The sequence below is a fragment of the Nematolebias whitei genome, chromosome 3 (assembly GCF_014905685.2).
Source record: "Nematolebias whitei isolate Nwh7 chromosome 3, NemWhi1, whole genome shotgun sequence".
In the NCBI taxonomy this organism is placed as follows: domain Eukaryota; kingdom Metazoa; phylum Chordata; class Actinopteri; order Cyprinodontiformes; family Rivulidae; genus Nematolebias; species Nematolebias whitei.
Window position 1 is genome coordinate 27,643,435 of NC_056500.1, and position 14,887 is coordinate 27,658,321.

The 14,887-nt window shown below is 39.4% G+C and overlaps 2 protein-coding genes across 2 annotated transcripts in view; one reads left to right on the forward strand and one right to left on the reverse strand.

The window, feature by feature from the left end:
* Positions 1-5,508, reverse strand: part of mutyh (mutY DNA glycosylase) — a 6,212-nt gene extending 704 nt beyond the window's left edge. Inside the window, exons 1-14 of the mRNA XM_037674756.1 lie at positions 5,403-5,508; positions 5,032-5,150; positions 4,565-4,604; positions 4,394-4,467; positions 4,274-4,315; positions 4,127-4,198; positions 3,841-3,954; positions 2,670-2,767; positions 2,411-2,555; positions 2,221-2,308; positions 1,955-2,137; positions 735-877; positions 502-651; positions 231-281 (exon numbers count right to left, since the gene is read on the reverse strand). Of these exons, the coding sequence (XP_037530684.1) occupies positions 231-281; positions 502-651; positions 735-877; positions 1,955-2,137; positions 2,221-2,308; positions 2,411-2,555; positions 2,670-2,767; positions 3,841-3,954; positions 4,127-4,198; positions 4,274-4,315; positions 4,394-4,467; positions 4,565-4,604; positions 5,032-5,150; positions 5,403-5,508 (1,425 nt within the window). The remainder of the gene's footprint in view (positions 1-230; positions 282-501; positions 652-734; positions 878-1,954; positions 2,138-2,220; positions 2,309-2,410; positions 2,556-2,669; positions 2,768-3,840; positions 3,955-4,126; positions 4,199-4,273; positions 4,316-4,393; positions 4,468-4,564; positions 4,605-5,031; positions 5,151-5,402) is intronic.
* Positions 5,509-10,069: 4,561 nt separating this feature from the next.
* Positions 10,070-12,421, forward strand: LOC119407447 (galectin-3-binding protein A-like). The gene is made up of 5 exons (XM_037674272.1): positions 10,070-10,073; positions 10,266-10,457; positions 10,802-10,933; positions 11,039-11,309; positions 11,389-12,421. Exons 1-5 carry the CDS (start codon positions 10,070-10,072, stop codon positions 12,419-12,421), a joined length of 1,632 nt encoding a protein of 543 aa, XP_037530200.1.
* The last annotated feature ends 2,466 nt before the right edge of the window (positions 12,422-14,887 follow it).

Sequence of the window (14,887 nt, forward strand, 5' to 3'; positions counted from 1 at the left end):
ATATATATATATACAAGGGTACAATAATTTACCCAATTTACTTCTTGACTCGATTCAGACACTTGGACCTGAGCTCTCATAGAGTAAAAAGCTGCAGACATCAGACATATGAGTCTGAAAGTGTTTCCATACGGATCCAAATCTCAAAATAACATTTATCCAATTCCACACAGTGTCGAAAACTTTATTTGTACAGGAATATATAAAATTTAAATTACAGAGAAGCTTACCTTTGACACTTTTTCCTTTAAATTGTCCACAGAATCAAAAAGTTTTAAAATCTGCAAAGAGTAGTAACATGAGAACTGAGTGAAACTTTAAAACTTGTATATTTGCAAGAATTTATTTGCATTGGGCTTTAATTGATCATTTGAGATGTAGAAAATTATGACGATCATCAAGGAAACATCTGAATCTATCCACGTTACAAACATGAAAGTTGATTTTGGAACCAGGAGGTCATTATTAACACAAGCAGAGAGGAAAATAAAAAGCACCGACCTTTTTCAGTCCAGTGGACACAGCAGCTTCCTGCAGAGCAGACCTGTGGAGCCACCGTGTTTTTTCAGTCTGTGCTCGTGTGTTGCTCTCTGTCAGGCTCAAACTGTAAACCACATAGGTCTGGTGAATGTGGGAAAAGATGTGCATGACCTGAAAACAGACGATCACATGAGCACACAGAAACGTCTCGTTTTATCACAGGAGTGGAGCAGATCGCTGCTCATCAGTCTTACCTCTCCAACATACTGGAGGTGGTCAGTCATGCTGGTTCTTAGTACTGTGCTGATTTCATCCCTCAGTGCCTTCTTCTGTTTCACCTCAGAGTTTTCCTCCTTCAGCAGAAGACTTGGAAACTCCCATAAGCCTGCTAGCAAACCTGAAAACACACAGTCCTCTGATAAAAACTGAAATTAGACTTGCAGCTCGCTCATAAAGGTGTGCTTTCACTCATCCGTGAGTCCATGTTAAGTTTTTATGAATGTAAGTAGCTCTCTTTCAAGTTTTAGAAATAAATTAAAATGCAAGTTAATGAAGAGTTACAATTTGTAGTAATAAAAGTTGAGATGATGATAATAATAGTAATACATGGAAATGTAATGCTTGTTATAATAACAGTAATAAAATAGTACTGACAAAGAGTAATACTGATTTATATTTATATAAATAGGAGAATATAGGGAGGGCATCATTATTATTGTATTGTATATTGATATTGGTGGTATGGATGCACAGTTGGTAGAGCTACCATCTCCCAGTGAGCAGGACACGCTGGTTCAAATCCCAGCCGGGAGCCTTGCTGGGTGGAGTTTGCATGTTCTCTCCATGAATGCATGGGTTTTCTCTGGGTATTCTGGTTTCCTCCCACAGACTAAAAACATGCATGTTAGGCTGATTGGTAACTCTAAATTGTCCCTAGTTGTGAATGAGAGAGTGAATGTTTGTCTCATTTGTCTCTATGTGATGGACTGGAGACCTGTCCAGGGTGTCCCCTGCCTCTCGCACAGTGATGGCTGGATAAGGGCACCAGTGACCCCAGCGACCCAAAAAGGAAGAAGTGGGTAAAGATAATGGATGGATATTGAATATGTATTAATGTTCTGTTTGGTCTTTTTTTTTTTCCTTCCAGTTGTTCATGTGTGGTTGTCGTTTTTTGTACATTTTTGTTCTGGACAATCCATGAGAAATTCAAAGGAGAGGCATAACAAGCCTTCAGCTTCTGCCTTTTATTTATTGGTCATAAAGGGTTTATTTATTCATTTATTTGTTTGTTTGAAACTGTTATTTTTGGCATGACCAAATAAACCAATCAAACAATTCATTCATTCATTAATTCATTCAAAAAAAAAAAAAAGATGACTTGTGTTTTTCACTTATTGTAACATTTAAATCAGGTTTCAGGTTAAAACTGAATGAGGCCTGGACAAAAGCGAACGGATGAGGTTCAAGCTCCAACCTTTGTTTGGTCTCTGTGTGAGCAGGAACTCCTCGCCTCCCTCCTCCCCAGGTCTGGAGACCACGCATGTCAGAGTTCGCTCTACACGTGGAGCCTTCTTCGCTGGCTTCCTTGGAAAGTTTTGGACACCCAGCTCATGGTCCCATGGCTCAGAGGGACACAACAAACAGGTCTCACCGTTCACTGAGAGGAAAGAGGAGGAGACAGCGAAGTAAGGAATCAATCGATTTCTGTAAATGATCAAGTGGGAGGAGGAGGAGGCTTACTGCAGTCTTCTATGTCAGGAAGATCAGGAGTCGTTTTGTGCACCTTCCCCAAAAGCTTCATAGAGTTTTGTTTCTGTTTGACATAAACCTGCACAAAAATGCACTGTAAAAGAACAATCCAAACCAAAACTCAGACTATTTATTCTAAATGTCTATGTTGGATATAAAATGACATCCAGAAACCACCCACCTTGCGATACGAGCGACAGTGCGACTGCACAGGACACTGGAAGCACAGCGGTCCTTTGGGGGTGCATACTCGCGCTCCTAACTCCATCATGGCCTGGTTGAAGTCTCCAGGTCTCTCAGGATCCACCAGCAAGTTGGCAAGATTCCTGACACAATAAAATAAAAAATAGAAAAACTTGGATTGTAGCGTCATCCCTCAAACTTAACACCTTGTTATTTACAGGATCTCTTGGAGCTTTTGTTTTGAAGGTTTCTCTCACCAAAGAGCTTCGGTTACTGCTGGACTCGTGCTGTCGGCTCCGACAGCCCTCAGACGACACAGAACCCGAACCACGTTGCCATCTACTGCTCCGGTAACCTTGGCAACAAGGGTCAGAACAGTCATCAGCGATAAATAAATTTAAAAAGCTGTTAGTTAAAGTTAGATTTGTGCATGTGTTGTTTTCCTGTAGGCTGCTCACTTCTGCAGGGGTCGCAGCAGCGAGTGAAGTCGCATGAAAAATGTGACAGTTTGATGCCAGATGGCCTTGTGACACAACCTGGGCTCAAACCTCCGGATTAGAAGACCGTGCCACTAACTACTCCATGTATGAGGGCACCTAAAAAGTTTTTTACAGTTCTGTTACTCGTATGAAACAAACATTTTCTATGAAAAACAACTTCCTGCTTTGTGATGCTTTGCTGACACTTTACTGCAGCGGTCTTTAAATGTCATTTGTGGCTTTCTCTGACTTTAATTTGGTTTTACAAAGAAAAACACTAAACTGTTTGAAATCATGTGACAGCACAATATACCACCTATTTTCCCTTTTAACCCCCCCAGATTGTTTATATATTGTTTTGGCTCATTGTACATTGAAGAGCCTTAAGAAGCCTGTAACCTACATTCAAAAAAAATCATCCAGCTGCTCTCGTCACATCGTCAGTAAACATTACTGAGGTGCTCGAGGCAATGCATGCCATCTCTCTTTGTGCATTATTCAATTTATGTGTTAGGGGTCAAACAATCAGCCTCCTGCAAACTTTCTTTGCTTTTTTTTCACTTCATCTGTTCAAAACATATCTTGTGTCTTTTTTTGTTGTTGTTGCCAGTTATGACAGAAGTCCTACAACCTTTGGCTTCATAAAATGAAGGCAAACATGAAGGGGCTTGCAATTATTAAAATAAAGTAAAAAGGTTTGCTTATTTCCATAAGCACTAACCTACTGTTACTGTCTTCATTACTTCAAATCATTTTTAATTCATGCAGAATTACAGAGCTATTTTTCAAACACTGGTTACGTTTTAAAATGCCGTTCAGCTGATATTCACAAACCCTCTCTTCAGTTTGACAGCAAAATAAGTCAATGTTGACATGACGACTGTCATCATCTCTGGTCCAAAGAAAAACATGCAGCAGCCCAAACAGATGCCCACTTCTCCTGACCTACCTGTCCCAGTGCGATAGAGCCAACAGCTGCAGCGGTGTAGCGTCCCACACCAGGTAACTGTTTCAGCAAGTCCTCAACGGTCTGCGGCATCTGTCCCTTCAGCTCCGACATCACCTGAAGCAGAACAGTCAACAAAACTCTTGTAGATCTGCTTTTAAAAAGCAAACTTATTAAGTTATATGTTAAACATAATGTTAATTGGAGTTATGGAAAAGGTGATTGAAGTGAAAGAACTAACGTTTGTCAAAAATCCAGTTCTAAGCTACAAAAGTGTGACAGTGATGACCTTTTGAGCTCCTTCGTGAAGCCTTTTTCCACGAGAGTAGTAGCCAAGGCCTGCCCACATCTGGTTTACCTCCTGCACACCAACAACAGCAACGTAAATTTAAAGTAACACAAATAAATCCAAACGCACTGATTTAAAATGTATTACCTCTAATGTGGCAGCTGCAAGATCCTGGACTCTGGGCCACCTCTGAAGCAAAATAAATACAGGAGCTAAGTGAGAGATCACAGGAAGACTTCAAGTCCAATAACTGTACAAATTTCCTACCTTCATCCATCTGTTGTAGTAGTCTTTTACAGTGGCAACTTGAGTCTGTTGCAGCATTATTTCTGAAACCCACACTGGAAAAAACAACAGAGAAAAATAGCAACTTACACTTTAGAGTTGTTAAAGAGTGTATGCGCAAGTTAATAATGTTAATTTATTTATATTCCTTACCTGCATATGTCCTGATGTTGCGATCTGACTCCGTCATACCCTTCAGGAAATGTACACACAGTACATTTTTATTTCACTTCATGTATTGCTTATATTAAACAATACTGACAGATTATATTTTTTACTGATCTAAACCTGAGTAATAACCGATGTGCATTAATAACAAAAAAAAGTAATTGTTGTTTTTTTTTAATGCAAAATGTTTGCCAAACACACATTAAAATGCAATTACCGGCACATTTTTTTTAGAAAAATTTTATAAAAACTGCAGAATCCTCCCCAAACTATATAACAAGATGCAGCATGAGCACAGCAAAAACTCGATGTTGATTTTGATCCTGTTTTGTTTTTTAGTTGGAGAAATGTGCCATTAACCCCAACATGATATCTACCATTCATAGCATATGTCTGTGGAAAACAAGATGTTATTTAGCAAAAAGTTAAATGTAGCAATTGTTTATTTTTACCAGAGTCCTCCATGGCAGCTCTCTCTTGTCCTCGTCATACCAGCTGAGGAGCTGAGAGCGAAGCTGAACAACATCAGCAGGATCAGAGAAGCTGTGGTACGAAGATGATGGAGGCTCCTCTGCAGGTAAATACACAACTCTCATTCAAACAAAGCACCACACTGTTCACAAATGCTATTATTTGGGTGATATCAGAGGCACTGTTTCTGTGCAGAGGTGAGAAATAAATGTTTGTATAAAATGACTTATTTTTATCTCTGTAGCTGTTTGTTAAACGTTGCATATACAAACAAACATCTAGCATAAAAATGTAAATAAATACTCTGCACGTGTCATTATACAGTATTATAATTATGAAATTAGCAGCGTACCTTCTTTAAAGGGTTTTTTTGACCTCTTCCGGGTCTGAACTTTTGTTTCTACCGACTCCTGTCGGGCTCTTTTGCCCTTAAATACAGCTGAACGTAACCTATTCATTGTTTAAAACTCAATAAACTGTATCTGTCCGCTCACTGGCAACATAACTGATCCATTTGTGATTTAATTTAGCTCCCGCCAGCTTCAGGAAGGGCGGTACTGTTTGTCCAATCAGCAGTAAGTAAACTAGAGCGTGTGTTGACGTCATTTCCGGTGAGTTGAAGACTCCCTCAAAACATAAAGTTTATAACTACACCGGGTAAAATGGATTTTAGTTTGGCTTAAACCAGCTAAACACTAGCTATAAATGTCAAAAATAGTGAAACAATATATAAAAATAGCAAAACACAAGCTAAATGCAGCAAAACTAACTAAAAGTAGCAGAATATGCTGCCAAAATCTGAAAGTGTTTGCTAAATTAAAATGTTATGTAAAAGCTTTTAGAAGCAAAACAAGCTAAAAGTAGCAAAATGCAAACTCTTGTTCTCAGAGTGAACGTGGATGGAGCCATTCTTAGATTTGGTTTGTTTGTTTGTTTGTTTATTTGTTTTGCAGGAATATTCCTGTTAGTTTTTTTGGTATTAACTTGTGTTTTTCTTTGTGCCCTCCATCCTATTTTGTCCACTGTCACCCACATGAGTTGGGTTATCTGGTGTTTGGTTTTGATTTTGCCCTCTGTCCTTTGGTTTCCATTAGTTAAATAGTTTTTGTTTTGGGACTCCAGGGCCCTTAAGTCACTGTCTTGTTCTGTAGCTCGTGTTGTTTGTTTAATTTTTCTGTGATTATTGTATTTTTGCTTGTGTTTCAGCCTCCCCAGTGTTTTCCCCTCAGTTCATGCTCTGCTCATGCCCCTCCCACTCTCATCTGATCCTCATATTCTCTCCTCAGGTGTTGTCTTTTCTCATTTTTCCTTTAAAGCTTGTGTCCTGTTTCTCATTTGTTGTCCATGCATTATGTTTTGAAGCCGTCATACGTTTTCCTTCGACTTTTCCTAAAAACAATTTTCTGTAAATATTTTTTGCTGCCTCATCAGCCTTTTGTTTTCTTGTTTTAATAAATTAGATCAGTCCTTTTTGAATTTTTGGTTCTCCATTTTGTGTTCACTTTTTCCCCCAAAAAACAAAAACATGATAGAAATAATAATATCATAAACTGTTTGAAAGCTTTGCAGCGAGCAAACTCTCACATACTTGGCTTCCCAGATTATTGACTGTTTTAAATCTGAAAAAATAAAATAATAATAATTTCTTTACAGGAATTTAGTCTTGGTTTAGCAGAATGTCTTGGCCTTTATTGTACAAGCTTAATTAATTGTTTAATTTGTTTTTAATTATTTTGTTTATATGTTTAAATATTTAATAAAATTTTATTGTGTGGCTGATTTATTGATCTTACACCCTGTAAAGCTCTGTGGCCAGGGGGAGTGGTGGCTCAGAGGTTAGAGATGGCAATCCTATGATGGGAAGGTTGCCAGCATAAATCCCCTTGATCTACATCAACATGTAGGTGGGAAAGATGAAGCACCCACACCTGCCTCCACCCTCATTTGTCCCACTCATGGCCCTTGAGCAAGGCCCCATCTGCTCACTCAGGCTGCCCTCTGCTCCACTCATGTGGGCTGTGACAGCTTTGTGGTCTGCGTCAGGAAGGGTCTCCGGTTTATAGAAAGAGCCAAGTCTTTCTGCGAGTTCACTCACTGTAGCGACCCATGAAAAAGGGAGAAACCAAAATAGTAAAAGCCCTGTAAAGCTCTTTGGCCATGTATCAGAGACAGAGAGATTTATTTGTCATTCACATCTCATGTGGTACATGTGGTGGAACAAGATTATGTACACAAGATCCCAGTTACATCCAACAATAAAATGTAAAATAAAAACAGTAATAAGATATGAACTAAGAAAAACATCAGCTAAATGAATGTATGGTTGTCTTTAAAGTGTTATATAAATACACTTTGACTTGACATGACATGACTTGTCTTAAAACAAGTCCTGAGTCTTGTTCCCCCCCCAAAGGAGGCACACCTTTACATGGGGTGGCAATTTCTGGAAAATGAAAGTGACTTCTCCAACAGTTTTTTTTAGTGTTGTGTTCATAGAATTTTTCACAAGAACTAAGAAACCTATCCATTTCTCAATCCTGCTTTAAGTTGAGGTAAGTTCAGCTTCATTCTGACAACTGTTACATGTGGATGTATTTATAGGATAAAAATGTGAACAAATAAATGCAAATTCGATTAACTCATTGAAGCAAAATATAGTTTGAATTATTTCATTAGTATTTTGTCAAAACTTTGATTTTTGTCTCGGTGCCAAAGCAAAGCGTTGATTTCTTGAAGTGCTCACTGTTTTTCTTTTTCCCACCCAGAGAAAAGTTCTATTAAAATGAATGGAAATGTGTTGTTTTTCTGTGTCCTCCTTTGGCGGATCAGTTTTTCCAGTGGTGAGTTAACTTTTTATTTATTACTTGTTGCTACTACTATATTTAAAAAGCACTTTTAAACCAACACAGTTGCAACAAAGTGATGAACATATAAAATCAATGAACATTTACAGTTACATCAATAAAGCAGGAGTGGAAAAAAGACAAAAGCAAGTCCAAGGCTGTGCCAAAGACCAGGAAATAAATGTGCACTTTTAGAAGAGTTTTAAAGTGGACAGGGAAGCGGCTTGTCTGATACAAAGTAGGAAATTGTTCCATTTTAGGAGCAGCAACACATAAAGCTTTGTTCTCTCAGAGCTTTTATTTGGATCTTGGCACCTCCAGGAGCAGTGAGCAGGAGGAGAGTATGGGTGAAGCCACTCAGGGTGGGGCAAGACCAGCCAAACTTTTAAAAACAACTTTAAAACATCTTAAAATGAACAGGCAGCCAGTGATGCAAAGCCAGAATGGGAGAGATTTGCACCCTTTTACGAACACCAGTTAAAAGCTGAGCATCAGCATTCTGGACCAACTGGATACCTTTAAGGAAGAAGCGTCTGACTCCAAGGTAAAGATCATTGCAGTAATCAAGCAGAGATGTGACAAATGCATGGGTAGCTGTTTCAAAATACTGTTGTGTGGAAATCAGCTTTACTTTTGCCAGATTCCTGTGATAATAAAAACTAGACTTGATTACTGCTACAACCTGGGAATCTAATTTAAAGTCTCTTTCCATTTCAAAACCCAAATGAGAAACTATTTGATTTTCATATGGTGCCAGACAGCTCAGATTAACAGAAGATGGTTCACAGGAGCCACTGGGACCAAACACCATGACTTCTGTTTCCCTGTCCTTCAGATTTAAAAAGTTTAAGGACATGCAGGCTTTGATATCTTTGAGACACAACAAAAGTTGCCTAATTCAATTCAATTCAGTTTATTTATATAGCACCAAGTCACAACAGAAGTCATCTCAGGGCACTGTACAGATAAAAAGTAAGTTAACAACATTATTTATCTTAGGAGCAGACTGCTTTGAGTTTAACTTGATTGCAGACTCATCTTAAGCAAGTATGAAGGCAACAGTAGAAAGGAAAAACCCTCATGAGGAAGAAACCTCAAAGCAGATCCAGGCTCAGGACAAGTGGTCATCTGCTGCTTAATTGAGAGGGCATCTTTCTTTTTCAGTGGTATAAATCAATCTGACTGTCCCCAGTATAACAATGAAAAAGATCCCGTTTCCTGAGTACTAAACTCAAAGGAAGCAGGTAAAGGGAAGAAAGCAGGGGGCCTAAGATAAAGCCCTGTGGAACCCCAGAAGACAGAGGGACAGTGGAGAATTCAGAACCAGCTATATTGACACACATGGTTCTGTCTAGTACCAGATATGACCTAAACCAGTTTAGTGCAATACCACAGATACCCACTTGGTGCTGTAAATGAGACATAAAATGTTCACTGTTCAAAAGCAACACTTACCGTAGACAGAGCAAAAGAACCACATGTTCACCATAATCATTAGCCAAAGGAATGCCATTAAAATTTTCACAAGAGCTGATTCTGTGATGTGCTAAATTTTGAGGACAGACTATAAAACCTCCAGGATATTGTGTTCATCCCATAAAGGCTCGATCAGGGAATAGATCAATTTTAGAAATAAAGGCAGCTCGGAGATGGGCTTAGTCTCCAAAGCAGAGGCTTAAAATTAGCCAAGACATTTTGGTTGAGGACAGTTTTTTTAAGCAGGGGATGCTCCACAGCACGTTTAAAGCATTTATGCATAACACCTGAGGACAGAATATAAATAACAGCAAAGATAACCTGCCTGATGCTGGAAATAAAATAACTTTTAAAAAGTGCAGGGGCAGGGTGGGAGTGAGAGATAGGATCACAAGGGGAACCACATGGCTTGTTATGGCCAAGCTCATCCTCTAAAAGTGCCAAAGTCGCTGCCTCGAACCTGTCAAACACAGCCAGACAGGGGGACAAGCAGCTGGAGGCAAAATCATAGGCTGAGATGAGGGCCCTTATGATAGAAACCGTATTTATAAAAAGTGCAGGAAGTTATTATTCTGACAAATTATTAAGTTGTATTACTCTTTACTTCAGTCAAGCAAATGTCCCACGATAAACCTTCTTCATAGTGCTGGCCAGTGTCTCCTATCAAATATAAAAATGTTGATCGCTCAAATATGAAAACATGTGTATGATGAATATAATGACTCCCCCCCCCCCCCCCACACACACACACACACATGCACTGATTAAATTTTTTCCTTTAAACATTTTTCCTTTCTTTATTAATTTGTTTATTCGAAAGAGCAGATTTTAGTTGATGAGAACTAATAACTCTTTTTTATTTAGCAATGACTAAAGTTGGCTTTATTTTTCACAAGGTCATGAAGAAGGTTTAATCAGACTGATAGGAGGGCAAGACGAATCAGAGGGTCGTGTGGAAATCTTTCATGATGGAGAGTGGGGGACTGTATGCGATGACAACTGGGATATAGATGATGCTCATGTGGTGTGTCAACAGCTGTATTATATGGGTGCAAAAGAAGCTCCAGGATCTGCTACTTTTGGCCAGGGTAAGACGAATAACTGACTGTGCTGCATCAAATTCAAAGCTGTACAGTACACTAATAAAGAGTCTTGAGTGAAGTTGTTTTTGATATTACTGTATTTGTGTGAGTGCCAATACTGAAGCACCCTTATAGTAGAAACCTCATTGAATGTTTAAATGGGTCAAGAGGAGTTAACATGACTGAACTGGTATTTTGACATCTTTAATGGTTTTTACATAACAACAGTTTAGGTTTTAGGATTTTGTGTGGGGGTAATTTTACCACAAAATGTTCAACAAACTTGTAATGGTATTGTTCAATAGAAATGGTTTAATTTGTCTAAACATTTGAAACTGATTTTGTTTTAGGGACTGGAAACATCTGGATGGATGATGTAAGCTGCAGTGGAGCAGAGATAGACCTGCTCCACTGTACCTTTCCTGGATGGGGAACACATAACTGTGGCCACTCTGAAGATGCAGGCGTTAGGTGTGAAATATGTAAGTCAACCAATGCTAGGAAGTTAGTATGCATCTTAATTTGAACAATATACACTAACATCTCAAATCCTCATTGCTCACTTTGCAAATATTTATTTCTGCAAGGGCCAGAGACTCATGTGGAAACTCTTAGTCATGAATACACCGTGGACCACAATGCATCCCTCTCTCATCAGCTGGAAGAGCTGTTTGATGGTCAACACGACTGTGACTTGAACATACCAGTGAGGGTGGACAACAACACAGTGGAGATGGTCTGTGCTCACAAGATCATACTTTCGCTGAACCCAGATCTCAAAACATCTCAGACGAACTTCCACAGCCTCAGCATAGATGTTACATCTGACTGTATTCAACATGCCAATACATTTATCAGGTAAAACCTTTATTTTCAGCCTATCTCTGTTTCTACATCTAATTTCAGATGCAAATAACTAAAAATGGTAATGTTTCAGATACTTCTACACAAGAAAAATGAAAATCACACTTGCCTCTGCCTATTGCCTTCTGAAGATGGCTTACGACTGGAGACTTGCAGAATTTCAGAGTGAGGCTGTAGATATTGTCAGATCATTTCTCCCAGAGGATTCTACTTTCCAGAGTCAGAGCTCCTTCTGTCAGTATGCAGTGAATGTTGGTGACCAGGCTGTACAAGATATTTGTCTTCAGTACTTGGCTTGGAACTGCGAGGAGCTGATCCTATCCCCAGCCTGGACAGAACTTCCACTCCACCTTGTTACGGCTCTTCTTGCCCGTTCAGACCTTGTGGTGCATAACGAAAGCATCATTTTGCATGGACTGAAGAAATGGGCAGCGGCTCAGGAAAATACGACGATCCCCAAGATTCTTCTCAAGCTTGTTCGCTTCCCAATGATGCCAGCTGAGGACTTATACAAACTTGATGGTTCACAGTATCATGACAGCAAGTTGCAGGGCTTTCAATTCAATGCTCTCCCAGTGAGCATGTTGCTCACTGATCTGACCGAGGAAGAAACTATGTACACACCAAGGATTTACATGGCCAAACCATGGAGCTTCTCTTTCAGCACCCGGATCAGAGCTTATATTTTTTCTGGTCTCTATGTTACTATGAACAAGAGCATCAGCAGTGTGGTATCAGATTTTGAAACCCCTGCTCATAACAGTGCCTACTTTACCTTTTACAACATAAAATGGAAAACAAGGGTATTTATCAAGAATGAAGAGTGCACAAGAGAAGGTGTCACCTGTTCCTCTTTGCCTGCAGTTAGTTTAAAGATTCAAGAAAGGCCGAGTAATTTATCCAGTGAAATGGAAGGGCGTATTCTTTACAGAAATAAGCTTGTTCTTCTGTGTGAAGGGAGGTATGTGTCTCACGTTGATGAATTTACCTCTATGGACAGTGACAAACCTATAATAATTCCCAACATTGCAGAACAAACTTACCCTTGCCCATCAAATGTCTTCACCTTTCAAGTGGTGGTGCGGCCGCAGTACTCAACTGATTAGTTTTGGCATATATCCTATTAGATCGTATTTAACAGAGGTAAGTTTTTGTGTCAGTTTCAGAATTTTAGAGTTTTCTGTAGAACTCCTTAGTTATGGAGTAACTCAGGGCTATATAACTGGCCCTCTTGTCTTTTTCCTGTTTTTATTTCCACTGGGTTATATTATCTGGAAACATGGTGTTGTTTTCCATTTTTATGCTAATGAAAGGATAATCAATATTATATGAACCAACTGTTGTAATTTAACAAGGTTGAGTCAGGTCCTCTGGACCTCTGGTCACTGGTGCCCATATTCAACTATCACTGTACCAGAGGCAGGGTACACCCTGGACAAGTCTCCAGTCCATCACAGGGCCACATAGAGACAAATGAGACAAACAACCATTCACTCTCTCACTCACACCTAGGGACGATTTACAATTATCAATCAGCCTAACATGCATGTTTTTTGACTGTGGAAAGAAACCGAAGTACCCGGAGGAAACCCACGCATGCATGGAGAGAACATGCAAACTCCACCCAGAAAGTCCCCTGGACCGGGATTTGAACCAGGGCAACCTGCTCGCTGAGAGGCAGCAGCTCTACCAACTGTGCCACCGTGCTGCCATCCTCTTGACATTTTTGTTGTTGAAACGTTTCATCTTTCATCCAAAATACTTCAGTCCGAGGAGCTGCAACAAACTCAGTCTTATAAATAGCACCTTCACGTAGTTGGTCAACCAGTTTGATGGTGCTCAGATGGTTTCTGAGGCAGTCATGGCCAAAGTGGTTCAAAATATGAACACACTATGTGAAGGTGCTATTTATAAGACTGCATTTGTTGCAGCTCCTCAGACTGAAGAAGTCTTTGGTATGAAAGACAAAACATTTCAACAAAAAGAAACAGTCCAGAGGACCTGACTTAACTTTGTTGGAATTTTCTACTTGTATTACTGAGCATAAATAAGGATATCTGGGGCTTTTAACTTTCTTTTATAGGTGTACAGCACTTTAGTTAATGGTGTAGCTTGTAAAGTGCCTTTTAAATAAAGTTCTAGTGTATTGTATGTTTGTGCAAGGTGTGGGGTGTTATTTTATACACAGACAGTAGCATGTAGGTGACGCAAAACAAATGATGAACAGCCATCCATTATCTTTAACCTGCTTCTTCCTTTTGGGTTGCAGGGGTCACTGGTGCCCATATCCAGCAGTTTCTGTGCGAGAGGCAGAGGAGGACACACTGGACAGGTCTCCAGTCCATCACACAAAGAGACAAACGAGACAAACAACCATTCACAAGTTAGGGTGGTACAGTGACTCGGTTGGTAGAGCTGTTGCCTCTCAGCAAGAAGGTCGCCGGATCAAATCCCAGCCTGGGACCTTTCTGGCTAGAGTTTGCATGTTCTCTCTGTGCATGTGTGGGTTTTCGCCAGATACTCTGGTTTCCTCCCACAGACCAAAAACATGTTAGGCTGCTTGGTAACTCTAAATTGTCCCTAGGTGTGCATGAGAATGGTTGTTTGTCTTTTTTGTCTCAAGTGCCCCTGTGATGAACTGGAGACCTGTCCAGGGTGTCCCCTGCCTCTTGCACAGTGACTGCTGGATATGGACACCAGCGACACCCGTGACACAAAAGGGAAGAAGTGGGTAAAGATAATGGATGGTTGAAAAAAAAATAAGTTACTGGTCATAGTAATGGTCTGTACAAATTACCAAAGGTTTTTTTTGTTCTGGGTCCAGTAAAAATGCAAATCTGCCTAGACAACTGTAAGGAAACTCCTATGAACATTTTTCTCAATGGTTTCATTAAAGTAGGATTCAAAACATTCACTGGATTCTGTAAGTGTTCTTCCAAATAAAATAAAAATAAGTAAACAATAATAATGAGTTTCACAAAACATCCTTCAGAGAATGTTTAAGGTGTGGTCCCTTCATCCATGAAATGTTATATTACATTACCAATTATAATAATGTTATATGATGTTTGTGACATCATAAGTGATTTAACCTAAATTTGTGACATGACAAACATATCATTGAACACTGTCTGTTTTGCAAAATTTCCAGAGTATTGAATTCCAGAGTATTGCACTTTTTAACAATAGACCATTTTACAGTTTGCATTTTGGTCTAGAGATATTTATGCCTACTTCTGATTTGTTGAAATACATGTAGTCTAAAACAGTTTTCACATCTACATATGTTTCAGCTGTGCTCGCAGTCATTCCGACACTCGACAACACAGCAGGTTGAGGACATTTTACCATCCCAAAATTAAATAAAACAAATTTATGAACATGTCTGAACATTAACGTAAAATAAAAACAGGTTTAAATGACGAAAACACTAGAGTTGAACGCCAGTTTTGATACCGGAAATAGCTATGAATATATTTTGAATGTGGCGCCTATTTTCGCGCATGCGCGGTAGCAACGAAACCTCCAAACAATGTTATTAATATGTCCTGTCAGGTCAAGTAGGACTAGTT

Coding starts and splice junctions, on each gene's coding strand:
- LOC119407447 (XM_037674272.1), top strand. Junction 10,458..10,801: donor ATCTGCTACTTTTGGCCAGG/GTAAGACGAATA, acceptor ATTTTGTTTTAG/GGACTGGAAACATCTGGATG. Junction 11,310..11,388: donor CATGCCAATACATTTATCAG/GTAAAACCTTTA, acceptor GTAATGTTTCAG/ATACTTCTACACAAGAAAAA.